Source organism: Mesoplodon bidens (assembly GCF_964165515.1).
Source record: "Mesoplodon bidens genome assembly, chromosome: 11".
In the NCBI taxonomy this organism is placed as follows: Eukaryota; Metazoa; Chordata; class Mammalia; order Artiodactyla; family Ziphiidae; genus Mesoplodon; species Mesoplodon bidens.
In genome coordinates this window covers 46,351,662-46,366,702 of record NC_138167.1, presented here as the reverse complement: position 1 = coordinate 46,366,702, position 15,041 = coordinate 46,351,662, and the positions used below count along the sequence as shown (strand labels likewise).

Here is a 15,041-nt window from a genome sequence, read left to right as displayed (position 1 = left end):
TATCATACATAAATTGCTAAGACTTTTTAATTATATTCAACAAATTTTATTTTTAAAGATTATACCTGTACACTTTAATAGCAGTGTATAAGAGACTGCCTAGTGCCCTTTCCTACAAGATAACTTACTGATTTCTTGTGGTTAACATGATTCTTTCTGTACTTTATTATTTAGAGAATATGTACCATAAATGTTTTTGTTTCTTATCTTTACTTCAAAGGAACCTCGGAAGCTAAGTTATGCTGAAGTGTGCCAGAAGCCCCCTAAAGAGCCATCTCCAGTTCTTGTGCAGCCACTGCGAGAACTTCGCTCCAATGCAGTATCTCCCACCAAAAATGAAGAGAATGGAGCTCCTGAGAAGTCCTTCGAGAAACAACATGAGAAGCCAGAAGCAAGGGCTAGTAAGGATTACTCTGGCTTCCGAGGCAATGCCATTCCCAGGGGAGCAGCTGGAAAAATCAGGGAACAGAGACGCCAGTTTGGCCATAGGGCTATACCTCAGGGAGTGACTCGACGTAATGGCAAAGAGCAATACATGCCACCCAGATCACCAAAGTAAACAAACAAACAAAAAACTGCTCAAAAACTTCTCTCTCTTCCCATTAAACTTGAGCCTGGCTATATTGAACTGTTTTGAAGGGGAGGGCATGGCCAGGAAGGAAACAGAGAAAGTACATCCTTAAATCATTATGGATTTTGGAGCTGTGAGCTATAGAATCCCAAAATTCATCTCTAAAGCGATTTTAAAATGCTGGAGGATTCCAATCAGTATAAATATATATATATATATATGTATACATATATAAAAATATAATTTTTCTATTTTTGTTTTTGATTTTAATTTGCAGAGATCTTCTGCCTGGAATCAATTTTGAGGGTTCAGATTTAGCTTGGGAGAAAAACACATTATACATCCTTCAGTATAGGAGATGAGGGAGTGAGAGAAAATATTTTTTGAAGAAACATTTCTGTAAAATTAGAAATTACTTTTTTTAATCTATTTAAAGTTTGGCTTGGAGAATGCCATTTCTGCCTATATGGCCTTGTGTTGCAAAACAGATCAGTGGCTGGGGTGACTGTTGTGGTGTGAGTGTGTGCAAGTATGATTGAAGCCAAATCTGTTGTCATGTTAGTAAATGATTTGAAAACTGAATGTAATACTTGAGTAGATTTTTTTTTCCAGTTTGAAATTTAGTCTGTCCTTTTGACCTTACTAATATTTCATTCAACAAGCTGTTAGACTCTGATTGTACTTGGGGATGTGACTACCAATCAGTTTGATACTCAAGGAAAGAATGGGGGTTATTTGAAAAATTAAAATTTTGTGTTATATCTGAGTGGGTGGGTCAAATGGAGCTCAGAGGTTTAAGCTGCCCTGTGATATTTCTTCCCCCCCTAAAATAGGGAACGATTTCTTTTTTTTTTTGTTACTTTCTTCGTTACTCTGTTCTTTGACTACCCACCCCCAAAAGCAAAATAACCAATCACCTACAGAATTGTATGTTTCTAGCTGCCTCGCTCAGTCTAGTCAAATCATATAACTGTTCTAAATTTCTGACTTGAACATTCAAGTATTTTACTCTTCTGGTCATGTATTTAGAACTTTAGATCCCAGAATGATAGGGCAGACTGACCCTACAGTAATTTATTTGTGTAAGTGTTAAAGGTGAAACGTTGTAGCTGACTCTTAAAGTGTTAAATAGAATAGATGTAAAAAGAAATTTCTTTTTAAAGGTTTAATTTGGGGACAACTTTTTCTGTTTACAGTGTACTTATCACTTTCCTTCTTTCCCCTTCTCAAAAAAAAAAAAAAAAGCAGTTTGGAATTCACAGAAACAGAACCAGCAAGTCACAAAATTTTTGAGTTGAGGTTAGAAAGATAGTTAAAATTAACATATAATTTCTCAGTGAATAAAGTTGTAGCTCTCACATTAAATAGGCAAGTTTACATGCTGGTGTTTAGAAAATGGCTAAAAAATTAAAAACCATGTTGCATTAATCTGTTTTAAGTCATACTATTTTCAGAGTTCTATGTAAGGTGGGGTTTTGTTTTCTTTTTAGGGATAGTTTGTGATAGTAATAACTGTCCCTTATGTTAGTGAATTACATATGTACAAATTGAAACTGTAAATTGTGAACACTGGAAAGCACCATTGTGACATAGAGTAAACATCTTAGTAATATATTAAAATGAATGTAAATGAGGGTTAAAATTACATTACTGTGAAACTCATCTTCCAACTCTAAGTTAAGCTTTGGAGATTTGTATTAGTAGGTAACTGTTCAGAGCTTTGAAAACACCACACATTTCTGTACAAGCCAGAATTATCGTTTCTTTGTAACTTATTATTCAGCTTGGCAATCGCTTTTGATTTGGTGGATTGATAACATGATATAATATATTTAAGCAGTTTGAAACTATTCATTTCTACACACTATTTTCTACTAAATGAAACATACCATAAAACTACCTGTGCTGAAATTTGGGGGAAGTTTAGGTCCTTTAAAAAAAAAAGTATTAATAATCACTGACTACATTTATGATAAAAGTGCTTATTTTGGTTTACTTAGATAATGCTGCAGCTGGTGGAAATGATAAACGTTTAAAGTGTTAACACTCTGTGAATGTATTGGATTTAAGAGAATAAACATTTTACAAAAATCGCTTGGTAAGGATTATAAACTTAATTATTGCACTTAGATGAAACAATACTTTTTTTTTTTACAATGTGTCTCAGAAATAGGCCTATATTACTTGTATCCTTGTATGACTTGCTGTTAGTCTACCCAACTTCTAAAAACTAAATGTTCTAATTGATACACAAGAAAAGAGTTCTTTTTTAAGATGTGTTCTTGCTTTTTCCCAGAAGGTGTTATTGAAAGTAGAAATTTAAAGACATGACCATTTTAAAATTTCATATTAAATATAATGTTTTTCAGTTAATTTGCCTCATTACAGCTAATAGTTCCCATTTTGATGGGATGTATAGGGAAGAATAATGTGTGGGTGTATGTGTGTGTGTGTGTGTATATATATAATATATATATTCACAATATGTATTTAGCATTTATTTTATTATATCAGATTTAAGGTTTGTATCTAAATGATGCCTGTGAGTTGTGTGAAACTGATGGCTTTTTTGTCCAGCATTACTCTGTAACTGATGAGGGTTGGGCATTCATTGTAGTTTAACTATTTATTTGGTTCTTTAGAAGGAGGAATTTAAATGTCAAGTTTTTCTCTTCATCCTTATGACTTAACGTGTCCTTGGGTTGTTGGAGGGTAAAAGTAGATACAAATGATCTTGAGTGTATGGTTCAGTGATCTTCTGCCATACTTCTTAAATGCATGAGAACAAGAGTCACACAAGTTCATCACCTTGCACTTCACAGAGAAGGTATATAGATAGAGATATGGCAAAACCTGCCTCCGTTTTCTGTCCAGATAATTAAGGTTTTAATGATATCTAGGCCTGTCTTTAATCTGAGTAATTTCATTTTTGCAAATATAGACACTGGCGTTCAAAGGAATGATCCATCTAAATTTTTTTCAACTGGATTTTGGAAGAAGATAAGATCTTTCAGTGATATGGTTTTATTCTTATCATCTTATGTGCTCAATTTGCATGTGATCAAATGACATGCAAATTTATTTATTTTTGGTTTCTAAAATTAAGCTAGCTTGAATATTGTACATTCCTTTTTCTTTTTAAATACCAGGTTGGCTTTGGAGAAGGCATAATGGGGGCGTATTAGCATTTGCTGGAGCAGAGACGAGTATTTAAAAGTTACTGAACACTTTCTATAGTTTTATTAGTTATGGCCTTAAATATTTAGTCTTTTGGCTTAAATGTCCATTGGTTTTACTTTGATACAGTTGAACAGCACTGGGGTTAAGTCTGTTATTTATGTTGGCCATGTATATTAACCATATTTTAAAAGTACTGTTTCGTTTTTACAGAAAAGGTAAAATGCGAAAGGAGTTTTTGTAAATTCTTAACTACAATGTATGGTGTTCTTTCCTAAGTTTTTATATTTCCTTACAATTTGGTGGCCATTAATTTAACTTTGAGCTTTTTGGTGTATGCTAATTTAGTCTGAGATTTCAAGAAGATACATAGACATTTCAGTCCTCATTAATTGAGGACATTTTAAGAAGTTGAAAGAATTTGTTTTCAAGTTGAGAGTGTATTCTTTTTTTAAATTCCACCTAATTATTAAATAGTTTCAATTTTATTTTTAAAAGCTGTGAATTGTTGAGTAGATGGTTCCTGAAAGTACAAGTGAGATATCAGCAGGCTGTGTATACAAATAAGATGGTTTTATTTTCAGTTTTGAAGCACAAAACGCTGATTAGTGTAAGAAACAATCCACATCATTATTGGGTTTTGTTTTTTGTTTTTTTTTTTGCCTGATTCAGGTGTGAGTGATATCTCTTAAATGTTCGGGGTTGGGAGTCAGAACCAGTTATCTGGCTTCTCTTGTCCATTGCTTAGGTTTGTTCTTGTTGTCAAAACTGCACTCCCCCCTCCCCCCCACACCCCCGCAAATGGTGTGACACATGCTCATGCATATTATGTTATAATGAGTACATCGTTGTATTTGTATTTTTGTTTTCAACATTGCCAAGGTGCTATGGGAAATTAACACAAAATTAGAAAAAATAAAATTATTAAAAAGCAGGACTGGTTTCCTTTTCTCCAGGTGGCTTATGTCTAATGGCTACTTGTATTTACTTTCTGATTAGTTTTTATGTTGCCCACTCTAGTTATATTCTGGTTTCAGCTATTTTGTTTTTGGGAGAGGGGTATGGATTGTGTGATATTTCATCTGCAGAGTGAGGGTAGAGAGCTAGAAGATTCAGCTCTGTGATTCTGGGGTTTTCTTAAATTCTTTTTAGTGTCAGAAGCAGTTATTGAAGGGGAGAAAAATCACAGGGCAATGTGCAGCTTAAGGGTTTGCCTTCGTGGGTCAGATTATGGCCTGATTTGAGTGTGTAAATTCTGGGTCTTTAAACTTCTGTTTCCAAGAGAAAGAGAAAGCCCCTTGGTTACCTTTACCTTTTCAACCACCTCTTTGATTGCAAACCCTAGAGCTAAAGGGTTTGGGGGAGCTTTTTAAGGGAAGGTTCACTGGGAAATTTAAATGAGTCTTTTAATCTTTTTTTAAACTACGGTAATAGCAAAAATGGAAAAGCTGAGCAAGCTCTGGCTTTTTTTAACAGCTGGTATCTGCAAATTAATGTGACAGCTCAACTTTTATTGAATATAGCATTGCTAAAAAACCCTGAAGTGTTACATAGCTGTTATGCCACAGTTTATTCTTGAATAGTAGAAATCTAGGTCTTTTAAAATATAGGCTAATTTCAAATTAGATTTTCTAATTCTCATATATTCAGAAATGTTTATTCCACAAGTTATGTGTTATGAGTGTGTTTATAAAACATAAAGGTAGCATTTAATGTGAACATTCACTTTGATGATGACTTAGTAGCACTGCCCTTTCAACAGCTAAAACCTTTATTTTGCTAATGAACATTCATCTTAATGAAGATAGCTAATATCAGTGAGCAAAATCATCCCAGTAATAACAGGTTTACAGGGGAAACATGCTAACAAAGCCTTAGGGCTTTCTATTTGGCCAAGAGAGGAGGTGCATAACTTAAATTTCTTCTTTACCATATCAGGAACACACTGTAATTGTGTATTATTTTAGGTGGACTAATGACCAGTTGATAAACTTAGTTATGTAGGCTTTTGAGTTGTATTAAAAATGAATGGATTTATCAAGAGTCATATCACTGAGATACTTTATATATTTATGCCTTGTTAGAAAATATTAACTGAAGTATGTCTCCAAGTTTAAATTTCAGTTTTAGGCCTGGAAGTTTTTATAAAAAGTTTAACACTACTAGAGGATTGTGAATTTCCTTAAAAATCTCTGGAATGAAAACTATCAAAGGTGTCTTTAGTTTGTGTGAGGGTTTAAAGGAATTGAGATGTTTTCACTTTCTTCATAATGCCCCATTTCCTTCTGGTGTTGTGGGAAGGAACAAGCTTCCTAAATGTTATTTTTGCCTGTGCTGGTTCTTCATTTCTCTGCGAGGGCTTTCTCTAGTTGCGGCAAGCGGGGGCCACTCTTCATCGCGGTGCGCGGGCCTCTCACGATCACGGCCTTTCCTGTTGCGGAGCACAGGCTCCAGATGTGCAGGCTCAGTAGTTGTGGCTCACGGGCCTAGTTGCTCCGCGGCATGTGGGATCCTCCCAGACCAGGGCTCGAACCTGTGTCCCCTGCATTGGCAGGCAGATTCTCAACCACTGCGCCACCAGGTAAGCCCCCTGGCAGGAGTTCTTTAGACCCAACCAAGTTGTCTATTACTTGCCGCGCAGTCTAAATTTGGATGTTTGGTGGTCGCCTGGGTGGATCTTTTCAAGTCCAAAGAGGTAGAGCAATAGGAGAATGAGAAAGACTGAGGGGGAAAAGCCCTGGCTTCAGTGCGCTTCTTCACGGCCAGAGAACTGGTCTCTGCCAGATCCTGCAGGCGACATCAGCTGCCACTTAACGGGCTACTTGAATCTACATGGCTCAGGATAAGTCCCAGCCACCCTTCAGAGGGGAGCCATAGCCCAATAGGCGGATCGAGATTATGGCCTTTGAGGCCCCGCATTGGGTGCCAGAAAAGATGTTGCAGGAAAGAGAGTGGGGTGCGAGAGGATGGTCACATCCCAAGTCATGTCTGAGTCCCTGGGATGGCCGCAAGTGTGGGTTCTTGGCTTCGTGCAGGCAAGAATTCAAGAGCAAGACAGTAAAGTGAAAGAAGGTTTATTCAGGGAGATACACACTCCATAGACAGAGTGTGGGCCATCTTGGAAGGCAAGAGGCCCTAAATGTTATCTTTTAAATTCATTTTTGGTAGCTGTTATGCAAATCTTTGAAGCTGCTGTACTTCTCTCCTGTTTCCTCTGCATACCTGCTGTATCAGACTTAATGAACCATAGTAGAACTCCAGCCTCCCTACATAACCTTATGTAGGCTGTTATTTATCTTTAACATATGTTTTATATTTATTTTGAATGATGCATCTAAGTTCTAATTTTGCTATTTTGCATTCCAAATTCTGCCTATACAAATAACTATGACCTTGACATGTCAAAACTGAGGGTATTGACTTAGCATTGGACCTAATCATGATGGGTGGGGTATTCATTTAGCCAGTATATATTGCATGCTGTGTTCCAGGCATTGTGCTAGACAGCAAAAAATAGATTGGATTCCTACCCTTATGGTGCTTAGCATGAAATAATCATAAGTAATTGCAAAATTAGACCAGCAGTAAATGTGAAAGCCAGAACCAGGCAGAATCCATGCAGTTGGAGTGGGGGGTGGTACAGGGATGAATGCTTTCCTGAGAAACAGAGGACAGATACCTGAAGGAGTAGGAGTTAATTAGGTGAGCCTGGAGGAGAGTGTTCCAGATGAAGGAGCAACCTGTGCATCTTTATGATGCATTGGAAGAATTATAGGGTCCTGCAGATACAGTATGGGGAGGACCTTGTTCTGTCTTCCAAGCTGAGGACAGAGAAAGAGGTAAGAGCCAGACTCCTGGGTTTGAAATTTGTGCATTATGGAGAACAGATGAGACAAGTTAGATTTTACCTGGTGATGATACAGTTGGAGCAAAGTGGTAGATTTGAGAAACATTTAGGAGAAAGATGTGAATGGGTTAGATACAGAGGGTGAGAGGAAGGCATAGAAAATGACTCATGAATTTGTGACTTTGGAACTGGATGGAAGTTTGTGGAATTCACCATGATTGAATACATTGGCAAAGAACCTTTTGTGGGCAGGGAGATATCAGTACGGTTTTGAGATGGTTATGCTTGTTCTTGCAGGATTTCTGATAATATCCTAACAATGGCAAGATGGGGGGGGACTGCAAAAAGAAATAGTGAACTAAAATCATTCCCTTTAAGTCTAAAAGACAGTTCATCTCGAGCATTGTGGTGGTTTTCATTAGATTACATTTTTTTCAGCTTACTTAGGGATAGGGCTAAAAATTATTTAGTTTATATCTACCCCTATTTCTCTGTCTTAATTGTTGCTACCCTAATCCTAATCATCATCCTCTCTTCCCACCTGAACAGTCTCCATGCCAACTACTGTTAAGCACCTCTCATGTGAGTTCATCCAGTCCTCACCAATAAAATTGTCAGATTGGAGAGGAATTAAAAGCATTAAGCTTGTTGTGACTGTTATCACTGCTAAAAAAATTTTATTATCAACTTGCCATTTTTCTATGTGAAGATCCCTAAAAGACATAATTCACACATGCCTCAGCAAACCAGCTGTGTCCTAGAAATGAAGTAACACACTCATAAACACGGCTAGAAGGTTATAAAATTTGAATGTCTATCAAATCCCCCCCAACCCTGAGTAACATAGTCTTCCCATAGCTATAGCCAACTCTGTTATTAATCTTGGTGTATTTAGGTAAATCATTTACTTCTCTCAGCTTGTTTACTCATCCAAAAATTTAGGGAGTAATAGCACATACTCTTCAAGATTTCAGATTTAACTTACTAAGTTAAAAAAATTTTTTATTGTGTCTCACCACTTATTTTCTTGTGGATGTATGGCTGTTTGTGTAGCATGCCACTTTCCATCAGTATTCAAATCTTAGAAATACCCACACACTAACTCCATGACCTTAATTGTTTCATTTATGACCATTTTGATCTTACATATCTACTATAAGCCAAGACACTAGGTGCACAGAATGCTAAAATTATGAAGTTTCTACCCTTAATAACTAGAGTGGAGCATTATAAGCCAAAATATTATTATGAAGTGTTATGAATGTTTTGATGGTATTAGAAATACACATTCAATGGTGGTCAGCTCTGCTGGGGTTGGGGGGATAGGCATTAACTTCCAAAGGATTCATGAACAATATGTGTTGGCTAGGTAGGTGAAGGAAGAATGAGCAGCATACTGACAGAGTGCAAGTAAAGAAGGACAAAGAGGCATGACCATGTGGCAAATTCAGTATAATAGTTTGGAATGGGTGGAGTGTAGGTTTCAGTAGAGCACGGCAAGAGAAAAGCTGAATTTACTTTGCAGTCAAATCATGACCAATTGGGCTTCCCTGGTGGCGCAGTGGTTGAGAGTCCGCCTGCCGATGCAGGGGACACGGGTTCGTGCCCCGGTCTGGGAGGATCCCACATGCCGCGGAGCGGCTGGGCCCGTGAGCCATGGCTGCTGGGCCTGCGCGTCCGGAGCCTGTGCTTCGCGACGGGAGAGGCCACAACAATGAGAGGCCCACATACCGCAAAAAAATAAAAAAAAAAAAAAAAAAAATCATGACCAATTGTATGCTAAGAAAATGACTTCACTTGATTCTGTAGGGAATGCAGAACCACTGAAAGTCTTAAGGAGAGGATTATGGTTAGATTCGAAATTGAGAACACAAAGCTGGTGGCTATGTAAATAGCTTGGGAATTGTCCAGGTGAGAAAGATGTTTGGAATTAGGGAGCAGTAGTTAAAACAGTATGAGAGGTTGAATAATCTCTCCCACAAAGATGTCCACATCCTAATCTCCAGAACCTGTGAAAGTTATTTATACTTCAAAGGGGATTTTGCAGATGTCATTAAGTTAAAGATTTGGAATGAGGTTTGCCTGGATTGTCCAGGTGGGCCCAATATATTCACAAAGGTAAGTCTAAGAGGGAGGCAGGAGATCAGTCAGTAGTACTATAGTATGTCTTGTGATGAAATACTATATATCACTTAAAGTGAATGAACTGGAAACAGCTCATGTGTCAAAAGAAATATTGAAAGAGCAAGTTAGATTGACATGTAGAGTTTGATACCTTTTATTTATAGTTTTAAAATGACTATTTATTGTTTATGGGTACATCTAGTAAAAGTATAAAAATGTAATAATAGGGAATGATACCGGCTGTAAGATGGTGGATACCTTTTAAATAACCATGTTTGGGGAAGGAGGAAGGGAGGTAAATAATACTAGGGATGCATGTATAGGGCCTTCAAATGTATCTATAATGTCTTTAAAGTTCTGAGGCAGAAATAGATGGTGAGATAGGTACATAGGTATAATTCTCTATACTTGGAAATATTTTCAAGTAAAAACACTTTTTAAAAATGTAAAAGAAGGCAGAGGAAAAGGAGTTCCCAAACAATACTGGCATTAAATGTTCTAACAAGAGAAGCAGGAGAAAGAGATGTTAAAGAAATTAAAGGAGGAGAAAATTTCAAGATGTAAAGTATAAATGCCACGTAAGTGAGATGACTGGAGTCCATTGGATTTGACAGTTGGACGGCTACTGGTAACCATTACCAAACTGATTCAATAGACTAGGAGTGGAAGCCTGATAATAGAGGGTTGAGAATAGGTTGGAAAATAAGTAGAGGGAAGCCAGTGGCTTACTTTAAACGTTCAGTGATGGAGCTGGACCCAAGTGCATAATCAATCTTAATCTAATCCCTCTCTCTCCTCTTCCCTCACCTTTTTCCCACACCTTTCCCTCCCATGCCCAATCTACTAGCTGTATGTTGGCTTCTTCAAGTGAGTTCTCTATGTGACAGGAAAGATTGGTCAGTAGCAGTTACAGGTTTACGAGGTCCTTGCAGCAATTTCCAGATGAGGAAAGAATTCTCTTCCCCAATGTCCAAATCTTTCACACAACAGGACAAATCACCCTCAAGAGTTCTGGGCTTTTATGATCCTGTAGCTTATGATCCTCAGCCATCAAGGGAAGGGATACACCCAGTATCTATATATCATTTAGGTACTTCTTATCTGTTATTGCTAAAATTATATTTCTTTGCTGGTAAGTTTTTAAATGTTTTTATATCCATATTAGCCATTTATTATTTGTTACTTATTTTTTCATTAGGTGGTCAATTTTTATTGTTTACTGGTAGGGCTCTTTTTTATCATCTATTTTTGTTTCTTTTTTATAATTTATTATTTATATTTGGCTGTGTTGGGTCTTTGCTGCTGCGCGCGGGCTTTCTCTAGTTGCGGCGGCGAGTTGGGGTTACTCATTGCAGTGTGCGGCCTTCTCATTGCAGTGGCTTCTCCTGTTGCAGAGCACGGGCTCTAGGCGCACGGGCTTCAGTAGTTGTGGCTTGCGAGCTCTGGAGCGCAGGCTCAGTAGTTGTGGCTCACGGGCTTAGTTGCTCCGCGGCATGTGGGATCTTCCAGGCAGGGCACGAACCTGTGTCCCCTGCATTGGCAAACGAATTCTTAACCACTGCGCCACCAGGGAAGTCCAGGGCTCTTTTTTATGTTCCGGATATTTCATTGTCTGTTAAATATACTGGAAACACATTCTTATTTGTAATTTAAAAAATGTTAACGTTTATATCAGCGGTCCCCAACCTTTTTTGACACTAGGGACTGGTTTCGTGGAAGACAATTTTTCCACGGACTGTGGCGTGGGGGGGGGATGGTTCAGGCAGCTTGGGGACCCCTGTTGTATATGGTTTCTTGCATTTTAATTGTTTTGGGGGCCATATCTATCAACATTCACCTGTACAACTTGCTTAGAAAGCCCTGCCTATGCTGAAGTTATTAAATATTTTTCTTCTCTTCTAATACCTTAATTTTTTTCTTTAAATTTTAACTTTTAAATACATTCAGATTTTTTGGTGCATTATGAAGTGTCACTCTTATTTCTTCTAAATAGTCATTTGTTAAAAAACAATTTGTTAGATACTTGATCTTTTCTCCTTGATTTGAGGTGCTGCCGTTATCATAAAAGAAATTCCTAGTTATGCGTAAGTCTGTTTCTTCAGTATTTATCAAATTCCTTCTATTCTCTTCCTGCACTAATAATACCCTGTTTTAACTCCAGTAGCTTTTTAGCATATTTTGTTATTTGAAAGGTCAGATTGTTCCCATGGTTTTTTTTATTTAGAATGTTTGGCCATTCTTGTGAATTTTCTTCTTTAATATGAGCTTCAGAATCACCTAACAAATTTTGTTTAAAAAACAAAACAAAACATTCTGTTGAAGATTTTATGGATATTGCATTGTACTTACAGGAAATTTTGGGAGAACTGACTCGACAAAAATTATGAGTCTTGCCACTAAAGAACATGCATGTTTGTCTTATCTTTCATTATTCACAATCAGTATTCCTTCATGACTTTTTGGTTTTGAGGCTTGTTGATTTTTAGTATGTTTTGATATCTGGTCAGGCAAATTCCTCTTCTAAATTTTTAATTTTTAATTTTTCTTGACTTTCCTTGAGCATTTAATCTTCTATTTAAACTTTAGAATCTGCTTGTCAAGACTTAGAAAATTACAGTAATATTTTGATAAAGATTGCATTAACTTTTTTTTTTTTTGCGGTACGCGGGCCTCTCACTGTTGTGGCCTCTCCCGTTGCGGAGCACAGGCTCCGGACGCGCAGGCTCAGCGGCCATGGCTCACGGGCCTAGCCGCTCCGCGACATGTGAGATCTTCCCGGACCGGGGCACGAACCCGTGTCCCCTGCATCGGCAGGCGGACTCTCAACCACTGAGCCACCAGGGAAGTCCTGCATTAACTTTTATAGATTAATTTTTGGAGTATTGATATCCTTATGATATTGTGTCTTCCCATCTGGGAATAGGTGACTATTATTTAGGTTTACAGTTTTCTTCATATAAATCGTACACATTTCTTGTTAGGTTTATTCCTACTTATATTTTGCTGCGACCGAATGGATTTTTCTTTGAATTGCCTATTGCTGTAAGACAGGAAAGTTATTTATTTTTATATGTTGGCCTAATCTTAAGCCACTTCATAAAACTAATAATAATTCTGATAGAACTAAACTAAGCTCCGTGAGAGTATACACCTTTTTCAAACACTGTATTCCTAGCACCTAGACAGTTCCTAACATGTTACCTTAACTCAGTATGTTTGAATGAACGAATGAGTGAATGATAGTATTTTAGTTGATTCTCTTTGATTTCTGGGTAGACAATATTTCCAGTTTTTCAACTGTTATAATTATGAAACTTTTAGTAAAGATTGCTTTGTAGATTCATGTTTTAAAGTACCCATTCTCTTACATATATATCAATATTAGAAAAAATAGAAAAAGATACAGTTACGAAGTTATGATCTGCAGAAATATTTCTCTGTACTTACAAAATGTTTATTTATGGAAATTTAAAAATATATACAAAAGTAGAATAGTATAATCAAGCTGAATATTTCCGCCACCCAACTCCTTCTATGATCTCAGCCAATATTACTTCAGATATACCTCTACTTTCTTCTCACCCCACCTTACACTGGGTTATTATGAAGCAAATCTCAGGCATACCATTTCATCCATAAATATTTGAGTATGTTTTCCCATTAAAAAGTACTATTTTAAAGTTATATATCACAATGTCATTACCTTATGTAAAAATATGACAATAATTCCTAAATATCTAGTGTTCAAATTTTCCTTATCCTCATAAATTTTTTCTTTCCTTTAAAAATGTCTTATTTAAGGGCTTCCCTGGTGGCTCAGTGGTTAAGAATACGCCTGCCAGTGCAGGGGACACGGGTTCGAGCCCTGGTCCAGGAAGATCCCACATGCCGCGGAGCAACTAAGCCCGTGCGCCACACCTGAGCCTGTGCTCCAGACCCCGCGAGCCACAACTGCTGAGCCCGTGCACCACAACTACTGAAGCCCACGCGCCTAGAGCCCGAGCTCCGCAGCAAAAGAAGCCACCACAACCAGAAGCCCGTGCACCGCAAAGAAGAGTAGCCCCCGCTCACCGCAACTGGAGAAAGCCCGCGCTCAGCAATGAACACGCAACGTAGCCATAATTTAATAGATAAAATAAAATTTTAAAACTGCCGGGCTTCCCTGGTGGCGCAGTGGTTGAGAGTCCGCCTGCCGATCCCACATACCGCGGAGCGGCTGGGCCCATGAGCCATGGCTGCTGAGCCTGCGCGTCCGGAGCCTGTGCTCTGCAACGGGAGAGGCCACAACAGTGAGAGGCCCGCGTACCGCAAAAATAAATAAACAAACAAACAAACAACTGCCATAGTCCTCATGTAAGCCAGAAGACATACATACATATATTCCCATAGATTCTCCTTACATTGTTGCAGTTAAACGGAAATTTCAAAGTCTACTTCCCAGTCAGCCATGATATTACACTCCTTTTTTAAGCTGAAATTCTTTCCTCAACCTAAAAAAAAAATTTTTTTTCCCTTCCAGCCCATGAATGATATAATACTGTCTGGGAACTACTAAAGAACAGATGCTGAGGCCTTACTCTCAACAGACCAATTTTGGATCAGAATGGAAGGGAAGGAAAAACACTGGAATTCCCTCTAATTCTGCAGGGGACTTTTGGCGTTTAAAAAAAGATTCAGTACTACTAAAGAAAGACTATGAATGACAGTTTAAGGCATCTGCCCCAGTAGTTCCTGGTAAAAACACACACATGTGTGGATCCTTATACTGAATTAAAATATTAATACTTTTGGAACACCTATTAAGTCATACACCGAGGAGGATAAAAAGATAAAGAAGACGAAGTTCTCCTGTAAGTGGTTAGACGTCTAGGAAGGGGGAGGCAGATTCTCCCTCCTCTGTCTTAAATGCTAGAACTGAAATAGAAAAAAAAGAGCTCCTGGTAAATGCAATCGGGAAGCCACAGTGAAAGAACTGGCCTGAGTTTCAAATCTTTATGAATCGGAGGTGTCAATCAGGGGGAAACGGAAGAAGTGACAAGACAAAGGGATACACTACTAAGTGAAGAGAACTGGAAAAAGCAAGGCCTGGGGCCCCTGAAAACTGCGTGGTCGTGAGTTCGTGAAAAGTAAAGGCTACGTGTCCCGGTGGACATCAACACCGTTAGCGTATTTCGCGTTGGAGAAATCGGGGCGGCGGGCTTGTACTCGTCGTTTCAGGAGGCTCCCAGTAGAGGGCGCCATCAGACCGCGAGTGCTCAGGCCTGACTCGGCTTCGGAGGCGGAGCAGCCTCAGCCCGGGGGCGGGGCTGCCGCGCTCACGTG

At 38.2% G+C, this 15,041-nt stretch overlaps 1 protein-coding gene across 3 annotated transcripts in view; it reads left to right on the top strand.

Moving 5' to 3' along the window:
* Positions 1 to 4,679, top strand: part of LARP4 (La ribonucleoprotein 4) — a 71,192-nt gene extending 66,513 nt beyond the window's left edge. For all 3 annotated transcript variants that reach the window (XM_081248869.1, XM_081248868.1, XM_081248867.1), the window contains exon 16: positions 221 to 4,679. In XM_081248869.1, coding sequence (XP_081104995.1) covers positions 221 to 559 — 339 coding nt within the window. In that variant the 3' untranslated portion in view covers positions 560 to 4,679. The remainder of the gene's footprint in view (positions 1 to 220) is intronic.
* The last annotated feature ends 10,362 nt before the right edge of the window (positions 4,680 to 15,041 follow it).